Source organism: Numida meleagris, chromosome 1 (genome assembly GCF_002078875.1).
Source record: "Numida meleagris isolate 19003 breed g44 Domestic line chromosome 1, NumMel1.0, whole genome shotgun sequence".
Classification (NCBI taxonomy): domain Eukaryota; kingdom Metazoa; phylum Chordata; class Aves; order Galliformes; family Numididae; genus Numida; species Numida meleagris.
This window is the reverse complement of record NC_034409.1, coordinates 61,299,078-61,317,143: the sequence shown is the minus strand read 5'-3', so window position 1 is coordinate 61,317,143 and position 18,066 is coordinate 61,299,078. Positions and strand designations below refer to the sequence as shown.

At 39.3% G+C, this 18,066-nt stretch overlaps 2 protein-coding genes across 2 annotated transcripts in view; both read right to left on the bottom strand.

Annotated features, from left to right (window-relative positions):
- Positions 1-18,066, bottom strand: part of WNK1 (WNK lysine deficient protein kinase 1) — a gene marked incomplete in the record, with an annotated part of 98,493 nt that overhangs the window by 33,111 nt on the left and 47,316 nt on the right. Inside the window, 4 exon segments of the mRNA XM_021389592.1 lie at positions 8,641-8,828; positions 9,618-9,954; positions 10,175-10,394; positions 11,743-11,831. Of these exon segments, the coding sequence (XP_021245267.1) occupies positions 8,641-8,828; positions 9,618-9,954; positions 10,175-10,394; positions 11,743-11,831 (834 nt within the window).
- LOC110395377 (serine/threonine-protein kinase WNK1-like) lies at positions 5-8,629 on the bottom strand. Its single transcript, XM_021389671.1, has 2 exons — positions 5,466-8,629; positions 5-3,694 (listed from the first exon to the last, which is right to left on the bottom strand). Exons 1-2 carry the CDS (start codon positions 5,703-5,705, stop codon positions 2,393-2,395), a joined length of 1,542 nt encoding a protein of 513 aa, XP_021245346.1. The 5' UTR covers positions 5,706-8,629; the 3' UTR covers positions 5-2,392.

Below are 18,066 nucleotides of genomic sequence, written 5' to 3'. Positions count from 1 at the left end.
AGAAGAAAAGAAAAAAGACAAAGTGTCAGCTTTAAAAGAAAAACAAAAACCACACGGCTTCTGCAGCAGGCAGTTAAAGTAATTTCTGCCTGGAACGATCTGCTTGTAATAGGTTTCTAGCTGTTCTTTTTAGACTAGCAGTTTGTTTGGCCAAATTCCACTACGAAAACCAGAACAACGTAGTGCAAGCTGGAAAAGGACCAAACTCCATTATAAGTCTTCCAAGAAAACAAAGCCTTTGCATCCCCGATGCCCCTCAAAATGAGACAGATCAGCCTACCAGCTTCTTCCTCTACTGATGATGCGTATCAGGATGCCTTGGTATGTATGGTAACTGGAAATACAGGCATTAAAATTTACCTTTACAAGTGTTCTGAACACTGTTAAGTGAAGGGGATAAAAGAAGCTAGAAAAAAATAAAGCTGATTATAAAGATCAAAAATACACATACCAATAACAAATCATACAATACATGTACATGTAATCTGTTTTTTTTTAGAGAGGCTTATCAAATTCCAAATTAAATATCATTTCCATACCAGCTATCACCCAGTAATTAAATATGGATGAATTTGGGGGCCACGTTCTAGCTAAGACAGAAATCTGAATAAATAAAGAAAAAAAAATGGATGAGTGGCATACAAATGAATGTGAAAGATGCAGAGGAAAATGGAATGGATTTTCACCACTATTTCTGTGACCGGCATTCTTTGATCAGACCCTGGAGACAATCGGACAAAGATCTCCACTAAGCTCCCTGAGCATGCACCACTGGAAACTAACTGCCTTTGTAAGAAACATCTGCTGCATAGGTATTGTATCAGGGATATCTGCTAAAATTTCTAAACGGTTTGAATACTCAGCTTGCAGAAGCTTATTAGAAAAATTTTAATAAAAATGCGTTCTTTTAATTATAAAAACTTCAGGGAAAGAACACTGCCAATGAAAAGAACCATTCTTTTCTTTGTTTTAGAAACCTTGAGGCCCTTATTGGCTAGAATACAAATGTGTCTTACATCCCACTGAAATAATCTCTCTTCATATTGACTCAGTTTGTGTCTTTACATTCTGATCTTCTAATGAATTAGATGAGAGCTTCTGTAACTTATATTCTGTAAAAATAATCTGAATCCCTTATTAGGATTTTCAGATGTATTTTTCACCCATCACAAATCACCTGAAGTTTAGCAAAAGTTGTTTATGGAGAAACAATCTCCAAGTAACTTCCAAACTTCTTGCATAGCAGCTTCACTCCACAAGTTCTCCTAAACAACAGAAATCACTATCTATTGCATTAGAGATTAAGCTGTTTCATCTTAAAAAAACAAACAAACAAAAAAACCCTATCATCCCATTCAGGAAGATTTAAGTACGTAATTCTTGATCTTACTACAATAAAGCAAAAAAGGCTCTCGTTCTTCTAGAGGAATCACAATGTTGCTTATAGTGTAATAGCTAAAGTATTAGAATCCTTAATTTCAAAAACAGAAGGAGTAAGAGATGTTTACCTAAAGTAAAGCCTCTCTTTTCACCAAAAAAAACAAAGAAAACCATCTTCATCTTCTGATGAGTTTCAGAATACAAGCACAGACACAATTTGAATACACATACGCCTCACATTCATGGTGTACAAATGCATTACTGAAGGATATTAGACTGACAACTCCAACGGCATTTTCCATGTATCAATAAAACATATCTCCAGCTAAACTTCATGCCTCAGATTTCAGTTTTTTTAAAAAGACACCATATTCTAGGCTTATAAGGAAGCAAATCCTATATTAAGAATTCATTTGTGCCACTAGTTAACTACTCAGCTTGTTCAGTTTGTTTAATGATCCTGAAAGGGCACTTCCAAATCCATTTACATGTGCGTATGTATGTATATATATATATATATACACACACACTGTCCTTGATTTCTCTCTTCCCACTTCCTTCCCTCAAGCCTAGAAACAGCTCTTTCAGCTTTTGACAGCCATCAAGTTAACCTGTTGTCCAATGAAACATTATTCATACAAATGCTCAACTTCAAATAACATTCCCATCAAACAGCTGAGGAGCAGGAATAGGAATACAAAGCAAGTTTTAGTATCACTACTGATACAAACTTCATGGAAGATGCATTTCATCAAACCCATTGTTGAAAAGCCTATTTGGTACTTCAGCTCTCTCTTTCCAAAACAGTATCTAATCCCAAAAAAACACTGACCATTTGTTTTTCTTAACACAGAAGCTGTACCAATACATCACTCAAAGCTGAACACAGACTGAGGGGTTGCTGATGCCTCATCTGTTAATTGCAACCAGTTAAGTTAAAGAGCTCCTAGTAGACTACTGACTTAATGTAAAGACGCCCCCACGAATACTAAGATACTTGCTCCATGTGGTTCTAAATAAGAGCAAGGCTCCTCTTTAAGTGCAAAGTATGACTTATAAAAAGCAGAGAAATTCTGGAAGGGTCTGCTCCTGTAACCTGAGGATAGTGTGCAGGTGGTCCTGATGAAAGCGAGGTGGACAAGGCCTGCTGAGTTGAGGCTCCCTGTGGGAAGCAGATGAAGAGCTGCGACTCTTGCAATACCTTCTGAGGCAGCTGAACAATGGGCAATGAGAAGTCTGAACCAAAAGCAGATGACCCCCCTGTAGGGGGAGGAGACTGGAAATCGCCAGTGTCAGAGGAAGTCAGCTGTGAGGAATCACTGGAGTATTCTGGGCTTCCTTCAGGCCAGCTCCGACTGGCAGAGCTCCCCTTGGGACCTGCTAAATCAGGACCAAGATAGTTATAATGTTCCTCTGTCACGGGCTGAAGCCGACCATGCAACCCTATGCCTTGAGCGGATTCCTCTTGACTGGTCTCCATTGAGCCCCGGCGACTTCTGTAGACTCGCTGGGGTAGAGCCGCCCCTTCTGCTGGAGCAGAGCTCGGCGTGTGCACATGGAACTCAAAAACACAGCTTGTTCTGCCATCACCGCTGTGAGAGAGCACAGCGGGGGCAGAGTGAGGAACAAACACCTGATGGAATGTCATCTGAGCAGGATCTGCACTCAGAGGAGCTGAAACACTGGATAATGGAGGAAGGGGACTCAACCCAGCATCCAGCCTCAAGTTCTGAACATGTCTTGCCAGGAATGCTTGCCCCGATTGATAGTCAAACACAGAGCTTTGTGGAGGACCACCTTGCACATGCTTTGACTCAGAGACCTGCTTCAAATGTTGTTCAGTCACGTGTGAGTTATAAGCTACTTGATCATACTGCTCCGATACCTGTGATGGATAGTGCATGCCCACCAAATATACAGCTTCTGGATGCATTCTGTAGTGAGCATCCTCTGGAGGTGCTGGTCCAGATCTATAGTCACTGTGTACAGGAGCTGGCTCAAACACTGGGTTAACTTGCACATGCAGAGGCTCTCCAGCGACTCTATGAGATGTTGTGCCCAGCATAACCAGTGCCTCTGGTGTCCAATTGGTGGGACTACCACCAGGTGGAACTAAACTCTGGCCAGTCTTCAGCAATGGCTGGAAGTGGCAAGTTTGGGCTTCCAAAAATGAAGTGCTCTTGCGGCGCTGAGCAACTGCCACCTTCGGCGGGCAGACAGGTGGTGGTGAGAAAGACACCGGCCGTTCATGAATGGTTGGGAAAAATATCTGTGAATCTGGGAACGTTGGTGTTCCCCCACGCGGATGCTGAGGCTGTATTGACATGAACAAGACAAGTAATTCATACATTAAAAGTGAAAGCACATTAACATGCACAGTTCACTAGGCAGTTCTGTGAAGTAACTTTATAGAATGACTACTCAGTTCATGGTCAAAAACATACAATACTTAGGAAAATTAGATGAGTTGTAAATATCCATTAAATACATCCATGGCAGGCATAGCTACAAATGGAAACATTTGCTTGTGTTAAAGCTGCTTTTCCAGTCCAACTCCAATCGCTCAGTAAACGAGAATATCAGTTTTGCTCCTGACTATAGAATGAAATTTACTGTCATGGGCTATTCATTGCGGTCACTGCTTGAAATCCAATCTAACTCCGGACATTACTGCCATATGGGCATATAAAAATTCAGAACTTGATAGCAGTAAGAATGCAGAGCCTCTAATTCGCATCTGGAAGATTAAAATGATATGAAAACTTAATACTACCTAATGTAAAAAACACAGTGCTAGTGTCCTGTCAGGAGTGTGCTCCATACAATATCCAGAGAGCTAAACATAAATGCCTTACAACACAAGACTGAACCATAGCAGCCTGCAACTGAAAAAATAGTGAAATCTGATAAAACTGCAGTGTCTTCAGTTTCCACCAAATTCAGTCATCCCTTTTGATCATTTTGATCCATTTGCATCACACCCTTTCACATAAGAAATTAGCAGTCACTGAAAGAAATCAATTTTTTCTCCTGGGCAACAAAACATTCACAGGTTTGTTGACAAAGACTTCAAATGATTCCACTCTTTATGATGTACTACTGCAGATTAGGCTCATCTTAGTTAAGACTTCTAGGGAAAGTTTCACTGACAAGAGTTCTACATAAGAATACTAAACAATTTAGCAATGCTGCACTTTTTTCATCTCTGTCTACAGTACAGTGAAAGAAAGTATTGCTGACACTAAAGGAAAAACTGGAAGAGTCAGCAGCAAACGTACCGTCTTTAAGACAAGTGCTACTTTCAACTTTTTCAAATTGCCTTTTGCGCATAGCTCCATTTCTTTCCCATCCCTTCTTCCGGAAAAGCAGCAGCAAATTTCCATATTGACCAATAGTAAGAAGAAGGTCCCACTCCAGTACTCCTGAAGAACTCTTCCTACATTCTGATAGTTAGTTCTGTATACTTCAGTTACAGACAAAAGTTTCTCAAAGCTTATTTTACATAAATTAAAGCCAAAAACTGTAAACAGGCTACCTCCTGTCTTGCAAGCTATCATGCATGTGACCATTTGAATCACGTGAAAGTATGGCTTCTTCCCACCAAACAGCAGCTACAGTGGCAACCACGATTAAAACTTAAAACTTCTCAGAAGTATTCATACTCTGAATTGCTACTATCACTACCATAGCAAGCCAAAGCTTCTGGAAAGCCAGCCACAACAACTAAGCTTCAAAAGCTGGCTGTTTTGTGTAGGGTTTAACATTCAGTGCTTGGAATTTGGTAAATGAAGAAGTCTTCTGACTTCAGAGGCTAAGAACTAGTCTTCCCTTTAACTTCTGCGGCATAGCTGACTAATTTGCATTTATACTTTCCTAAAATACAGAATAAGTGGTCAAACACTGACAATGTTTTCAAGTGTACTGCTTCTCAATAAACAGTAACAGAAAAGAAAACCAGCTAGCAGCACAGAAATGAGGAAGAAAGAATCATCTTTTCCTTTTCTCAATTTATAAATGCCTGAAGCCCAGGATGTATTTAATGATAACTTATCTTACTGTGCCAGGAGGCAAATGGTAACACATACAGGACTGACAGAGAGGGAGGGCAGGCTGGAGCGTCGATGCTTGCGTGGAGAGGCAGAGTGCATGGGCAGGACACTTTCCAAGGCTTTAGAAAGCTTTTCTGCAAAGGTTTCTTCAGGGACAGTCCGAAGGTAGAAAGGAGAGAGAGGTGCAGACAGCGCTGGTGGTGGGGTGCAAGGAGCACTGAGAGGGATGCAGGACATAGAGGGAAGAGCAGGAAGGTGGGGAACACAAACTGACATGCTACGACCACGTTGAGGCTAAAGGAGGAAAACAAAAGTTAAAAATTGAACACTTCACAAAAACTAAAAAACAAAACCAGCAAAAAACTGTAATGACAGAAAAGAAAAGCAGACACACAATGATAGGCCCAATACTGACTACTATGTGTGCAAGAAGATATGAGAATGCTGAATGAATGGCAACATACATCAAGAACAGGACATGTGCACCTCTGAGGGTTTAAGTTTGCTTTAGGTTACTGAACAGTAAGGGATGTTCCCTAGTGCCCTTATAAGAAGCATGTGGAAGGCCAAACAGACAGGAGGGAATATTTTCCCAGGAGCCACCAATGTGGCCCACAGTATGTGTCTTCACTACATTTAATAACGTGACAAATAAAAAACCTTACGTTATTGATGACCTTTAATTCATTCTTAGCTTAGTGAGTGCATGTGTGCTTACACCTATCGCCTCACCAGCCTCTCTGCTTTGGCAACTCCCTGAATCAAGTGAACTGTTTACAGCTGGTTCTTTATTAACTAAAACATTACTCCAAAAATTTTAGCATTACACGTTCTACAACAAGAGCTGTGGAAAAAGTTGTTTGAATACATGGAAAATTTAGTTAAATTAGTCTTAGACAAGCATTTTCCAGACACTGGGCCAATGAAAGTATCAAGGATTTTGTAATCTTGCCACAAGCCAAAAGGCCGTAAGTCAAAATTTAACCCAACTGACAGAATCATAATTAGCTTTGTCTGGTTTTTTTGTTTGTTTTTAAGAATGATTGGAAAGATTATGTTTTAGAGAGGCAGCTTTTAACTGAAATATTTCCTTCTTTAATAATACATGATCCTCTTATGAATAGAATGACTGCTCAGTATTTTGGAGGAGAGACATAAGGAACCTCAAAGGGTTAAACATTTTACCCTTATACTTCACCTGGTCCAAGTCAGGACTGGTTATACATGTCATTCCTGACAAATTCATCTAGCCTGTTCAGAAACAGCTCCAGTGATGGATGGAGTCCATCCATCCAGTACGCAACTGTCCTTTCTGGTTAGAAAAAAAAAATCCTTTTCTAAACAAGAATTCCTTGCTGCAGTTTAAGCTTATTATTTTTGTTGTATCTGACAGTAATGTTGTGACCTGATTAGCCTCTACATATTTTATGGTGGACTTTACAGGTTTCTCTCTCCTCATATTCATCTTCCACAGACTCAGCTCTTTCAGCCTTCCCACACAAACCGTGTTTCCTGTATTCTTGGTGGTTTTTGTCACTCTCCTCTGAATTCTCAACCCATTCACTCTCAACTTCCTTCATCAGGCAGGGTGTCCAGAATAGACTTAACAATGGCCAAGAAGAGCAGAACTACTTCACGTAACATGATTGTCTTTTTCACAACAGCATGATGTTTTTGACCATGTCCAGCTTGTGGTCCAATATAATCCCTGACTCTTTCTTTTAGTGGTGGAATTGCTGCCTAGTCAGTTGTTGCTCATGCTGTACTTGTGTAGCTGATTTTTCCTGCTTAGGCATGAAACTTGCTCTCATACTTTTTGAACTGCATTCTATTTCTTTTAAAGGTCATTTCTCCAGTTGTCAGTTTCATTTTAACTTGTCATCCTGTCTTCCCAACAAACTCTTAGTAGTTCTTGTAGCGCTCTACTCCATTGTCTCAACCTTCTGGTACCATTGTTGTCATCAGAGCATGAACACATTTTAGGATTTAACTGAGCAGCTTGACTACACATCTGTTATGCGCTTGTTTTCCCAATCTCTCTCAAAGGGTTATGGTCTTTCAACCTGGAAGCTAGCCATCCCAAGGCAGTGAAATGGCTTCTAGTCCCATCTATACTCACACAGCAAAACATGGCTTAACCAGAGCAGGAAGATATTTTGAGGGCTTGAAAACTCATTTGCCCAAGGACTAGCAGTACCACACAACTTCAGGCTATAGCTGAAACTAGCATGTTTTCCAAAAAGCTAGGAACACCACTGATTTTGTAATCAAGTCCACAAGCACAGGCAGCAAAAAAGTGAGGACTCTTAAGTCTTGACTGTTACATCATCTCCCTGTATGGTGTTACCATGCTATAAGATATCTCTGCCTTAGGTTTAGATTTTTGTTTAAAAAATAACAACAACAACAAAAAGACGAGAAAACCACTGAAGACAATATAAGAGTAGCTGAAGTTCTACTCCAGTGTTGGAATAGACTTCTGAATGTTCTTGTACTCTGATCTAAAACATACCAAGGGAAAAACATACCAAAATAAAAGGGCTACACAAATGAACATAGTAGGAGAAGTATTTGTGCCCAGTGCAGACTTTCCAGGGACAAGGAATACGCATGGCAACTGATGAGCAAATCAACACAAGCTAGAAATAATATTGGGAACAAGGATGTGGGGTCCTCTCAGTCTGGAGTTCTCACATGCAGCATTCTATAACAGTTAAAAAGATCTTACCTGGAGAATCTGTAAATCAAAGCCTCACAGAACATACATAGCAATTTCATAGTCAAAAACAGCAGCTTAAATTATTCTAATCCTTTCTTCAAATCAAAGCAATGGCTAAATATCCGGTAGCTTCATATATACACAAAACCCCTTCCCAAGTGAGATGAACTGCTCATTTTCATGACATAGTCTTGTACTGAGGAAGTTACTTACATTCATTACAAATCCCAACCCATCACTGTGCTTAAGCGTACTCAAGATTTAATAAAAGCTTTACTTTAAAGAAAAATATTTCCTTGTATTTTATTGATCTAGATTCAAAAAAATGGGAATTTTAATGCTCCCAAGCAGAATTTGTATTGCTTGCAAAGCATACAAGAAAGTCTGCCTAGCAGACTTCACCTTCAAAAAACAAAACAAAAAAACAGCAACAAAAAAACCCTCAGAACCGAGTAATTCCATGCATTTGCAATACTGTAAGTTCTGGCTTACCACTGCAGGTGGCTGATATCCTCCATGCTGTTGTGACTGCACTTGGCCAACTGAAGCTGCGTATCCCTGGACTGTAGCTGTTGAGATGGGCTGGTCATGCTGGGAACCATACGACACAGTCTGTTGACTGCTCACACACGATTCAGTATAAACAGATGACCCTTGGCCACTGTCAACTGCTCCATCGGCTACAGAAAATAAATATAAAAATTTGCATTTCAAGAACTGCAGACTAGATTCATAATTCAAGTCTTGATATCAAATATTAGATTGCATTTGTGCCACATCACATTGAGCTTATAAGCATTTTACCTCTCCTAATATTTATACTGGTGCAAAAACTGTGAGTTTTCCCCTTCTCCAATACACTAAGTAACTCCCTACCAGTAAGCCTCCCCCTAGCTTCTGAAAATCAGTCATTTCAGGAGTTCTCTGGAAATATACTTGCAAGTAAATTATGCTCCCTATTAAATGTTGAACTAGAAATAAAATGTTAAATTCTACTTTGTCACAAATGATGTTTCGGGTTTGCTTGTTGTTTTGTTTTATTTGTTTTTCACTTTTATTTTTCATAGAAGTATAAAATAGGTCAATTGTACTAGCTGGCAGACGCAACTGAAATAAGCATAACAGAGAACTTTTACCTGATCTCTATTACCTTATAACAGATAATAATTTGCTTGCTAACATCACCAATCTGGTACAGAACTTCTCATTTAATGTCATTATTCAGATAGTGGTTCAAACATTGGGAAGCAAGAGGAAGAGTTAGGAGTGTTAACTTATCTGCTCATCTTTAGTATGTAGAACAGGCAATGATTTTTTTTTTTTTTTTTCAGAATCAGAACTGTGATCTGAACTAGCTGCATCATTTTCCCCTTAAAAATATTAACAAGGATTCAGATTCCAGACTCCCTAATGGCGGGCGAAATAGTGTAAGTGCAAGAGTTCCTAAATAAATCAACTGACACACTTACAAAGAATAGATATACTGGGTTGCTGGAACTGCAGTTGTTGGTGTTGATCAGCTTCTGGTTCTTCGGGCTCCACTTGAGTAGAAACAGATGCTGAAGTAGTGGGTACAGGAGTAGTACCACTGACAGATACGGGATGCTTTGACCCTGCATGGGAAGCACTTGAGGGTTGCTGTTGCTCCAGCTGCTGCTTCTGACTACCTTCTTCCTGAAGCTTCTTCTCCTGTTCTTCTCGCACCAACTGACGCTGCTCTCGCTTTCGCTTAATCAAAGATACCCTGTCCTTGATAGCTTTCGCCATTGTCTTGTGATCCCCTTCACAGACATAGCCAGATTCCACCTGAAGGAGGATATATTCACAGAATTCAGACTGTCATCGACAGCCACTATTGTAGTGCTACAATACAAGCTATCGCTCTCTTGCACTAACTTCTCATTCACAGGCTTCTGAAGCAGTTTTATTTCTAGACAGTAACAGTAAAAGCAGAGGCTGATAGATGACATCTGACTGTCAAAGAACGCCATTACCTTCAATGTTTTGCAAGACTGCCACCACTTACCATTTCCTGTGCTACATCCTCTGGGACGTCTCTCTCCAAGTCAAAGGAAAACTCTATCGCCTCATTATCTTTATATTTGCCCTTAAGTTTTTTGATGTCTTCAATTCGCAGCCAGAGTTTAATGGCAATTTTTTCTCCATCATCTTCCTCTGCTAGTTCTACCCGTACTCCAGTCTCTTCTTGGAAGAAGGCATGATTCAAAAGGTCCTTAATAGCGTACCTAGCAGATTGGGAAACAATGTAGAGAGCACATACACTATTAGGTTTTCATAAAATATTAAGGAATATCCTTGCCTGACAATCTCCCAAATTTATTGTCTGCATTTCACTCTTCCTCCCATTAACCACTTGACAGCTCATCACGCAAAGTATGATGAAGGAATAAAATGCCACAGCTGTATGGATTTAGGAAAAAAAAAGTCACACACTGATCAGCAGAAGCGCCCATTGACTAAAATTATGAGCCTTGAAGAAACAATTTGGTTTTACTGAAGATTAAGATCCAACACACAACTCCTGGTCCCCAGATCAGTTCAGCCGTCATGAAACATGTATTTCAGTCTATTTCAAGATACTGACATAAGTCTCATCTAGTTAATTCAGCACTAGTTGAGCACCTTTCATATTTTGTACTATTTCCAACCATTTCAACTTGTACTGTTTTGCATGGTTACCTTTGTCCAGAAGGTACAAAAACACTAGTAACACATTCTGATATGCACAGAGTAGCAGCAGTAGTCTGAAAGCTAACTGGTTAAGATAAAATGCAAGGAACAAGTGCCATGCATTCACAAAATCAGCTCAGAATTGGAAAAATACATAAGTGCTTTAAACATTTCAGAACTGAAATTAAAAGCAACACCATTAGATGTAGAACTCCAAAAATTAATAGAAGGTAATGAATCAGCAACTCTACCCCGACAGAACAGGCTCTGAATAGAACTGTGAGGGGGTAGAAAAAGACAGAAGATTGAAGCATTCTTAAACCCAACAATCAGAAAATAACTAAATAAAAGCAGAAAGCCAAACAAAATCCATTAATAAACCATGACAACAGCTACAGATTTTCAGCAATGATCTAAGCTAATCACTTCAAGCCAAAATAATCTTGCAAAAAATTTGAACAAAAAAAGCATCAATAACTTATAAAGAGCCCTCAAAATAAGCAGCTACAAATGCCAACAGAATCAAAGGGACAGAAAAGGGGGAAAAAAACAAACAAAAAACCCCACAGGACTATGGAATGAGGAACCAATTAAATAATCTCACTAACTGGTAACTCGGAAAAATCGTCATACACTATTTTACTGATTAGATCAAAATTTAGTAATAACAGTAGAATTTCTGAATAAACTTACATGGGTGGTTATTATACCATTTGCACTTTTCCTTGCACTAATGCTGTAAAACAAGCGTTAAATAAGAACCTACAAGAGAACAGAATCTGCAGAAATAATATTCACTTTCTAACTTGCATCGGATCCCAGTAATTAACTGTATCTGGTATTAAGATAGTTACAGATTCAGACAGAAGTAATATCTCCATCAGTACTGGAAGGAAAGCTTACCTTTCACCTTTGTTTTGCCGAATACATCCCTCAATAATCTCCTTCACTTCAGGGATCGCTACTTTATCAAAGCTGGCTGGCTTGACACCCTGGAACATACAAACAACAAGAAAAATCTGGAAGGTCCACTTGACTTAAGCTTTGATTGTGCAAAAGTTCACTTACAAACCAACTGTTTTTATTCAACGTGTAACTGGGCAGAATTCCCCACCAGTGGAGGCTGTAAGGAAATCTGTCCCCAATATTACTGTTCATCTGTTTGCTAGTGACTTTTTCAATTTTTTTTTTCCCTGCAGTTCTTGATTAGACTTGCATGACAGAAGGTTTCATCAATTAGGTGCCAGGCTATGATAAGCATAAGATTACCATTTTTTTTCTTCCTACAGAAGGTATGATGATTAGAGGAGAAAATGTTTCCTATTTAACACTAACACATGAACCCACATGTTTGACTTAACAGTCTTCAAAGGTTTCTGCTGCTTCCAAGAATGTTTCCAACATGCTATCAGATGAAGTAATTTTGGCAGAATGATTTTATGGGAAAAACAATAGCCCGGAATGATCTGACTGGATCATTAAATAACATGAATAGTGTTTAAAAAAAGAATGGGAAAGGAAAAAAAAAAACTTTCTTGTATCTTAGCTCTTCTCAAATTACTCATCTCAAACCACACTCTTGTATGATTGCTGTTGTGAGTTCAGGAAAGTAAGCTTCACAATACACACCTTTCCAAAATCCCTTCAAGAATGCACAACGATTCTTTCTTCAATACATGTTAAAGCCATTGGGGACAGACAGAAACAAAATCTAAGTGCAAGCAACTACTCATTTCAGTCAAGCAAACAGATCATGAGGTACGACCAGTTAGGAATTCAGGAGAACACTGTAGACGCAGAAAGCCTAACTCCATCACTGAATCATAGCCAAGAGCTCTTTTTCAGGGACAGTTGTCCAAACCAGTAAAACTTGGCACTCAGTTTTTCTTGATTCAGCCTTTAGCTTCGAATTCTGTATTTTAAGATGAAAGAAAGCAAGGATGGAGTCACCTTGTTCAAATGCTGTTATGTGACATGCCCAGACTTTCAAGTCAAACAATCCTGAAACTGGTATAACTTGATGCACAGTAATATATAGTACTAATATAGCAACAAATAGTACTAATTACCACATATACTGGACACATCTGACCTTGTGTATCTGGTGAATTACAAATTAAAAAAAACAAAAAACACAGACTCAAGTACAGATTTAAATGAAGAAATAATACAAGCATGGTCTGTGTCTTAACAAGTATTTCTCTCAGTGTACCATTAGATACCCCTTCTCACCAAATTGGAACATGAAAATATGACACTTCTCCTTTTCCCCACTCTCAGAGTAAAAGAAGCCTTGAAATGTAAAGGGTCACGTCTCTCAACCACAGCCTTTGCACCTGCATACCTTCATTTAACTGAACGCTGACTTAATACAATAGTAATTTTAATCTACATTTAGACATTGTTTTTCTTGGCCAAACGTGGCAGTGTATTGACTTCATGTGTTCACTGCCTAAGACATTCCCTACCACGTTCTTCCACGAGAGGGCACAGTGGACTTCAACAGATGCAAAAACAAGACTGGGGGAGCACAAGCATCCAGTCTTTCAGTGAACAACAGCACTATTTGTCATCATGCAAAGGTGTTGTGATCACATCTGGAATTTAAAAAGAAAGGAGAAGAACTATAGAAAGACATAGATCTTTCCCTTAATAAAAACTTCCTGTTACAACAGCATTCTCGATTTTCTACTCAGAAGGTCTAAAATTAGCTCCTACGACATTTTAGCAATTGACATTAAAGAACTGAGGAGCGCACTGTGACAAGAATAAGCCCTGAAACACAGCCTGTCAGTGAACATTAATTTAACACTAAAAAGCTTCAGTGAAAGTAAGACTTCTGGAGATCATTGCCTCAGCTGATAAGGCACCAGAGGAAGTTTGCCTGAGTACATTATAATGCTGTAACCAGGTCATACCACAAATCTCCCGCTTTCCAGCAGGATGTCACAAAGCAATACACTCAAAGAGTTTTATAGAACTGCTTTTAGCATTTACTACTTGCATAGAGTGCCTGTGTATTTGCCTCTGCTCATTTAGCAGTTACACTCACCTTCTAATGTGTGGCCAAGCCTAAAACAGTTCAAAGAGTTCAGGTTCATGTATGAACAGACAGGCCTCTCTATACAGAATAAAATGCTCAGCTATATACATATATATGCAGATAATCTGTGCAATAGTTATTTGCCTGCCTGTTGTATAGATTTGTATCTAAATTTGCCAGAGAAGTTGTCTAAAATTAAACATATCTAATACTCCTAAATAGCCCAAGTTCCAGTCACAGCAGCTGCCCACCTGCACGTTCCTTCACACGGTGGCAGCAGAAGGTGTCAGATCTGTGACACAATCTCATTTTAGATGAATATAAAACAAAAAAGTATTAACACAGGGAAACAAGAACATGAGCCTTCTTAGCGACTACTTTACCATATCCTCTCTTCTTGCATAAAGCCTGGAAAAGAATAGCTAAGAAGACATTTTCAAATCAGTGACTCAGTCTACTACCCTGTATACTTCTATCCTGAAAGACGTTAAATAAGTGTCCAAGATCTTGGGGACCTTCCATCAGGGTCACCTTATAGTACTCCATTTTGTGAATTAAAAAAAAAAGTTAAGCAAAAACCTCTCCCCAGTCAAGTCCTCTTCCACCATAGCTTCCATAATCCCGAGATTTCCCTCGGAAAATCTCAGAGCCCCTCACACTGGGGCCTAAAACCAATACAGGATTAGGTGTTCAAGCAGCTGCCTTTTTCAGCTTCTTCATCAGTCAATAAGAACTGCCTAACTGCCAAACACCCCTTATACCAAAGTATAGTCCCAAAAGGGACTGTGCTCAGCTTTAAAAATTGTTTTTTTCTTTCGACTGCCAAAAGTGTCAGACCACTTCACATAACAAGATAGAAGATAGTATTAATGATAATCAATAAATCAGTGAGCCCGTTCTACCCAGAGATGTCTTTCCATTCTAATCATGCCATCACAGAGAAACCAGAGGGGGACCCTGTAATTCAAATAACCTTGGTGCGTCCTTAAATGCTCATGAGCTGTGCAGCCAAGCATACTTTCATTAGATTCTGAACCTAAAGGCACTGTAGTCCTCACAGTTTCCTGGTTTTAATACTGCATACTTACTGCAAGATGGTCTCATTCTCACATGCCTCTCCCCATTTTCTCCCCAGACCCCAAACTGCTTAGAAAAATCATAGGACAAGTCAATTTTTTTTATTATTATTTTTTTAATCTATTTGTCCCATTGTCCAATGGAAATCTAATCAGTGTTAAATACCCAAATACTATTAGAAATTATAACTTACAAATTTGCTAAGGAAGTGAAAGGAAAAGTTCTCGCAGAAAAAAAACTTGTAAATAGGTACAACAGGTACATATGAAAAGAACATTTTCTCAAGCTATTATCTACAACATCATAAACTGGCACTGCTGCTGAAAGCAGCAATCTCCTGTTCTCCATCTCCCCTTCCCATATGCATGTCATTTCCTCCCTTGGGCTGGCACAAGCATTTACACAGCTGCATAATGAACCAGACTGTGGTGTTTAGCAGACTTGAAACAAACTCAGCCAAAAAAGCCTGTAGTGGTTTCCAGCGAGACCAAGATCCCCAGCCCGGTTCACTGCACTAGCTCCCAGACTTACATATGGCGCACTAGTGCTGCAGCTAACGTGGGCACAATTGTTTCTCTTGAAAATAGTGCCAACAAAGTAAAAACCACCAAACACATTTTGAGAAAGAATCCACAGATTTAAAATATAGGTGCATATTTAAGCAGCACAAAATGCAACTCATGCAAAGCTGAATACTTATTAATACTTATTCTTCATCTTAAGTACAGGAGATTATCACATGTAAGACAAGTGAAATGTAAGAAGTTTGTGATTTTATCAGATTTAAATCAGGTTAAAAAAACAACCGAATTCTAAAATTGCAACGTCCACATTTGTATGGTTATACGATCCACTAAAAGCAAGTTCTGTGCTCTTAGAAAATTCTACATTTTGAAGCTTTTAAACATGAAAGCTCCTCTTCACAGTTTATGCCTAGAAAAATGTAGTAGTATTTTACATGAGTTAGCTCACCAAATAAATGGATATGTAGTTTATAATCTCATTCTAATTCAAAATATACCGAAAATATTGCAAGAGAAGGTACGATAAGCGCTTTTTATTAAAAAAAAAAAAGTGAAGACAGTGTCACATGCCCTGAGCACTTTTTAAATTTTTTTAAAATGGTTTGATGAAGAACAACAACACAGATAGGCAATAGCAGGAGCTAAGTGTTCTAGCTTCTCTGTTCAGGATTTTACCGTACATTAGGAAGTTGGAGGAAAAGCACAATCAAGTTTTAAAGCTAAGGACATTCTACGCAAATACAAAGCAGCTCACATCTGTTAAGAAATCTGATTCACTACCCCCAAATCCTTTACTGTTACTACACAATTATTCTAGAGTTGACATTCTCACCTACCTCTTTAGCGCAATCCTTGTGAGAGCAGCAGCAACAGTGGGAATTAACAATTACAAATATGGGACAGACCTCTCTTTTTGTAAAATCCATCAGGAAAAGAGAGACCTGCACACCAGAGAGTTAGTCAAGTGCTTGTTTCCGATGGACTACTGTGGACTTAACGCACAGCAGAAGGAAAGCAGACATCAAAGTTAGAAGGGAGCATTGTTTTTTCTTTGACGCTTCCTGTACTTTTCCAAGTCCAGTTCATGAGGCTGCAGAGATTCAAGCTTAATATCTGCTTTTGTCACTCAAATTCTGAATGGAAAGAATGACTATAAGCAAGAGGTGAGCTCGTCCTTTCCAGCCTGCCCGGTTGGTTGCAAGGAGGAAGAGAAGACAGCACAGGGAGCCTTTACTTTCTATTTGTCTCCGCCTCCCTGTTGAGCTGCTCTGCCTATTCTCCACCTGTTTTCTGCCATAGTTTAAGGCTGCGTGCAGGAACATCACCCAGTTCCACCCCAGCTGCGGAATGGGTCGATCAGTAGGTTGTTCTCATCCAACGTTGCTTGCACTACTTTTATACTGTGAAGACAGCTGCCGTTTCTCCTCTTCTTTCCATGGAGCTAAACCAGTACCAATCTGTTTAATTTAATCCTAAAAAAGCAGAAACCTGCACTAGGATAATACAGTATAGCCCATTTCCTCAATCGCATTCTGCTACCATTGGTAGCATTATCAACTTTTCTATTAGTGGGAATAGGTATTGAAGGTGATGTTCAAACTGCTGGACAAAGTTAGGAAGCTGCATCATCGCCTCTTCTACATCACATGCACTCTGCACTGGTGTTTCCTACCAGTTCTTGCTATACTGCAAACCTAACAGGAAGTCTTACTTTTTTTCTCCCCGATAGCTAGTTTTAAACAGCTACTTTGGAACTTGCTTACTAATAAAATGAGCTGTTCACAGGTTTTTTTGGGAAGGACAAATGGAGTAAAGGTGAGAAAGCTCATACACAGCCTTCAAATGCAAAGTGAACAAACAAATCTTGATCAGCTGGTAAGGATAATTTAAAACTGAATTTCATTACAGTTCATCAAGAACACTTTTTAGTCTCTCAAAATAGCAGACTTAGTTTCTCAAGTACACTAAGATTATACCAGCGTTGTTACACCATGCAACACCAACACTGTAAAGTAACGCTTTTTGATCCTTTGCTGGGCATTTTAGAAATCCCCTCCAGGAGCTGTAGGGAAACTTGAGAGGTGTCAAGGGACAAGAGGTCCTAACAGATACTGGCGTGCTGAGTGGCCTTCCAACTGCTTAGCTAGAAATTTTACACCTCCGCATCAACTAACCGCTGATGATCACCTCAGTTTTAGCTGCTTACTGGCATTTTCAATAAAGCATACTGGCATTTCACTTGCCATGGCTTATAATTTTCTGTCACCGTTACAGTTCCACTCAAACTCAATAGACACTGCGCAGCCAAAGCAAATGTACTTCCCGGGAATAGCACCCAATGTGTAGCACACCTAATTAAGGCTGCACTGCACTTTTCTGGGGTGCACCGCATAAAATATAAAGAATATTTGAAGTGTTCCGACTTTTACTATGCACACAGTGTACATGGTCTCAGTCTAACCATAATGTTTGCTTGGCTCTTTGCGTTAGTGCTTTAACTGCAGAGCTTGGGAGGAATTCTACCGTAAATGATTAATCGTCTCAAATAAAATGTTCAAACTTTGCAGTCCAGAGGCTAATACA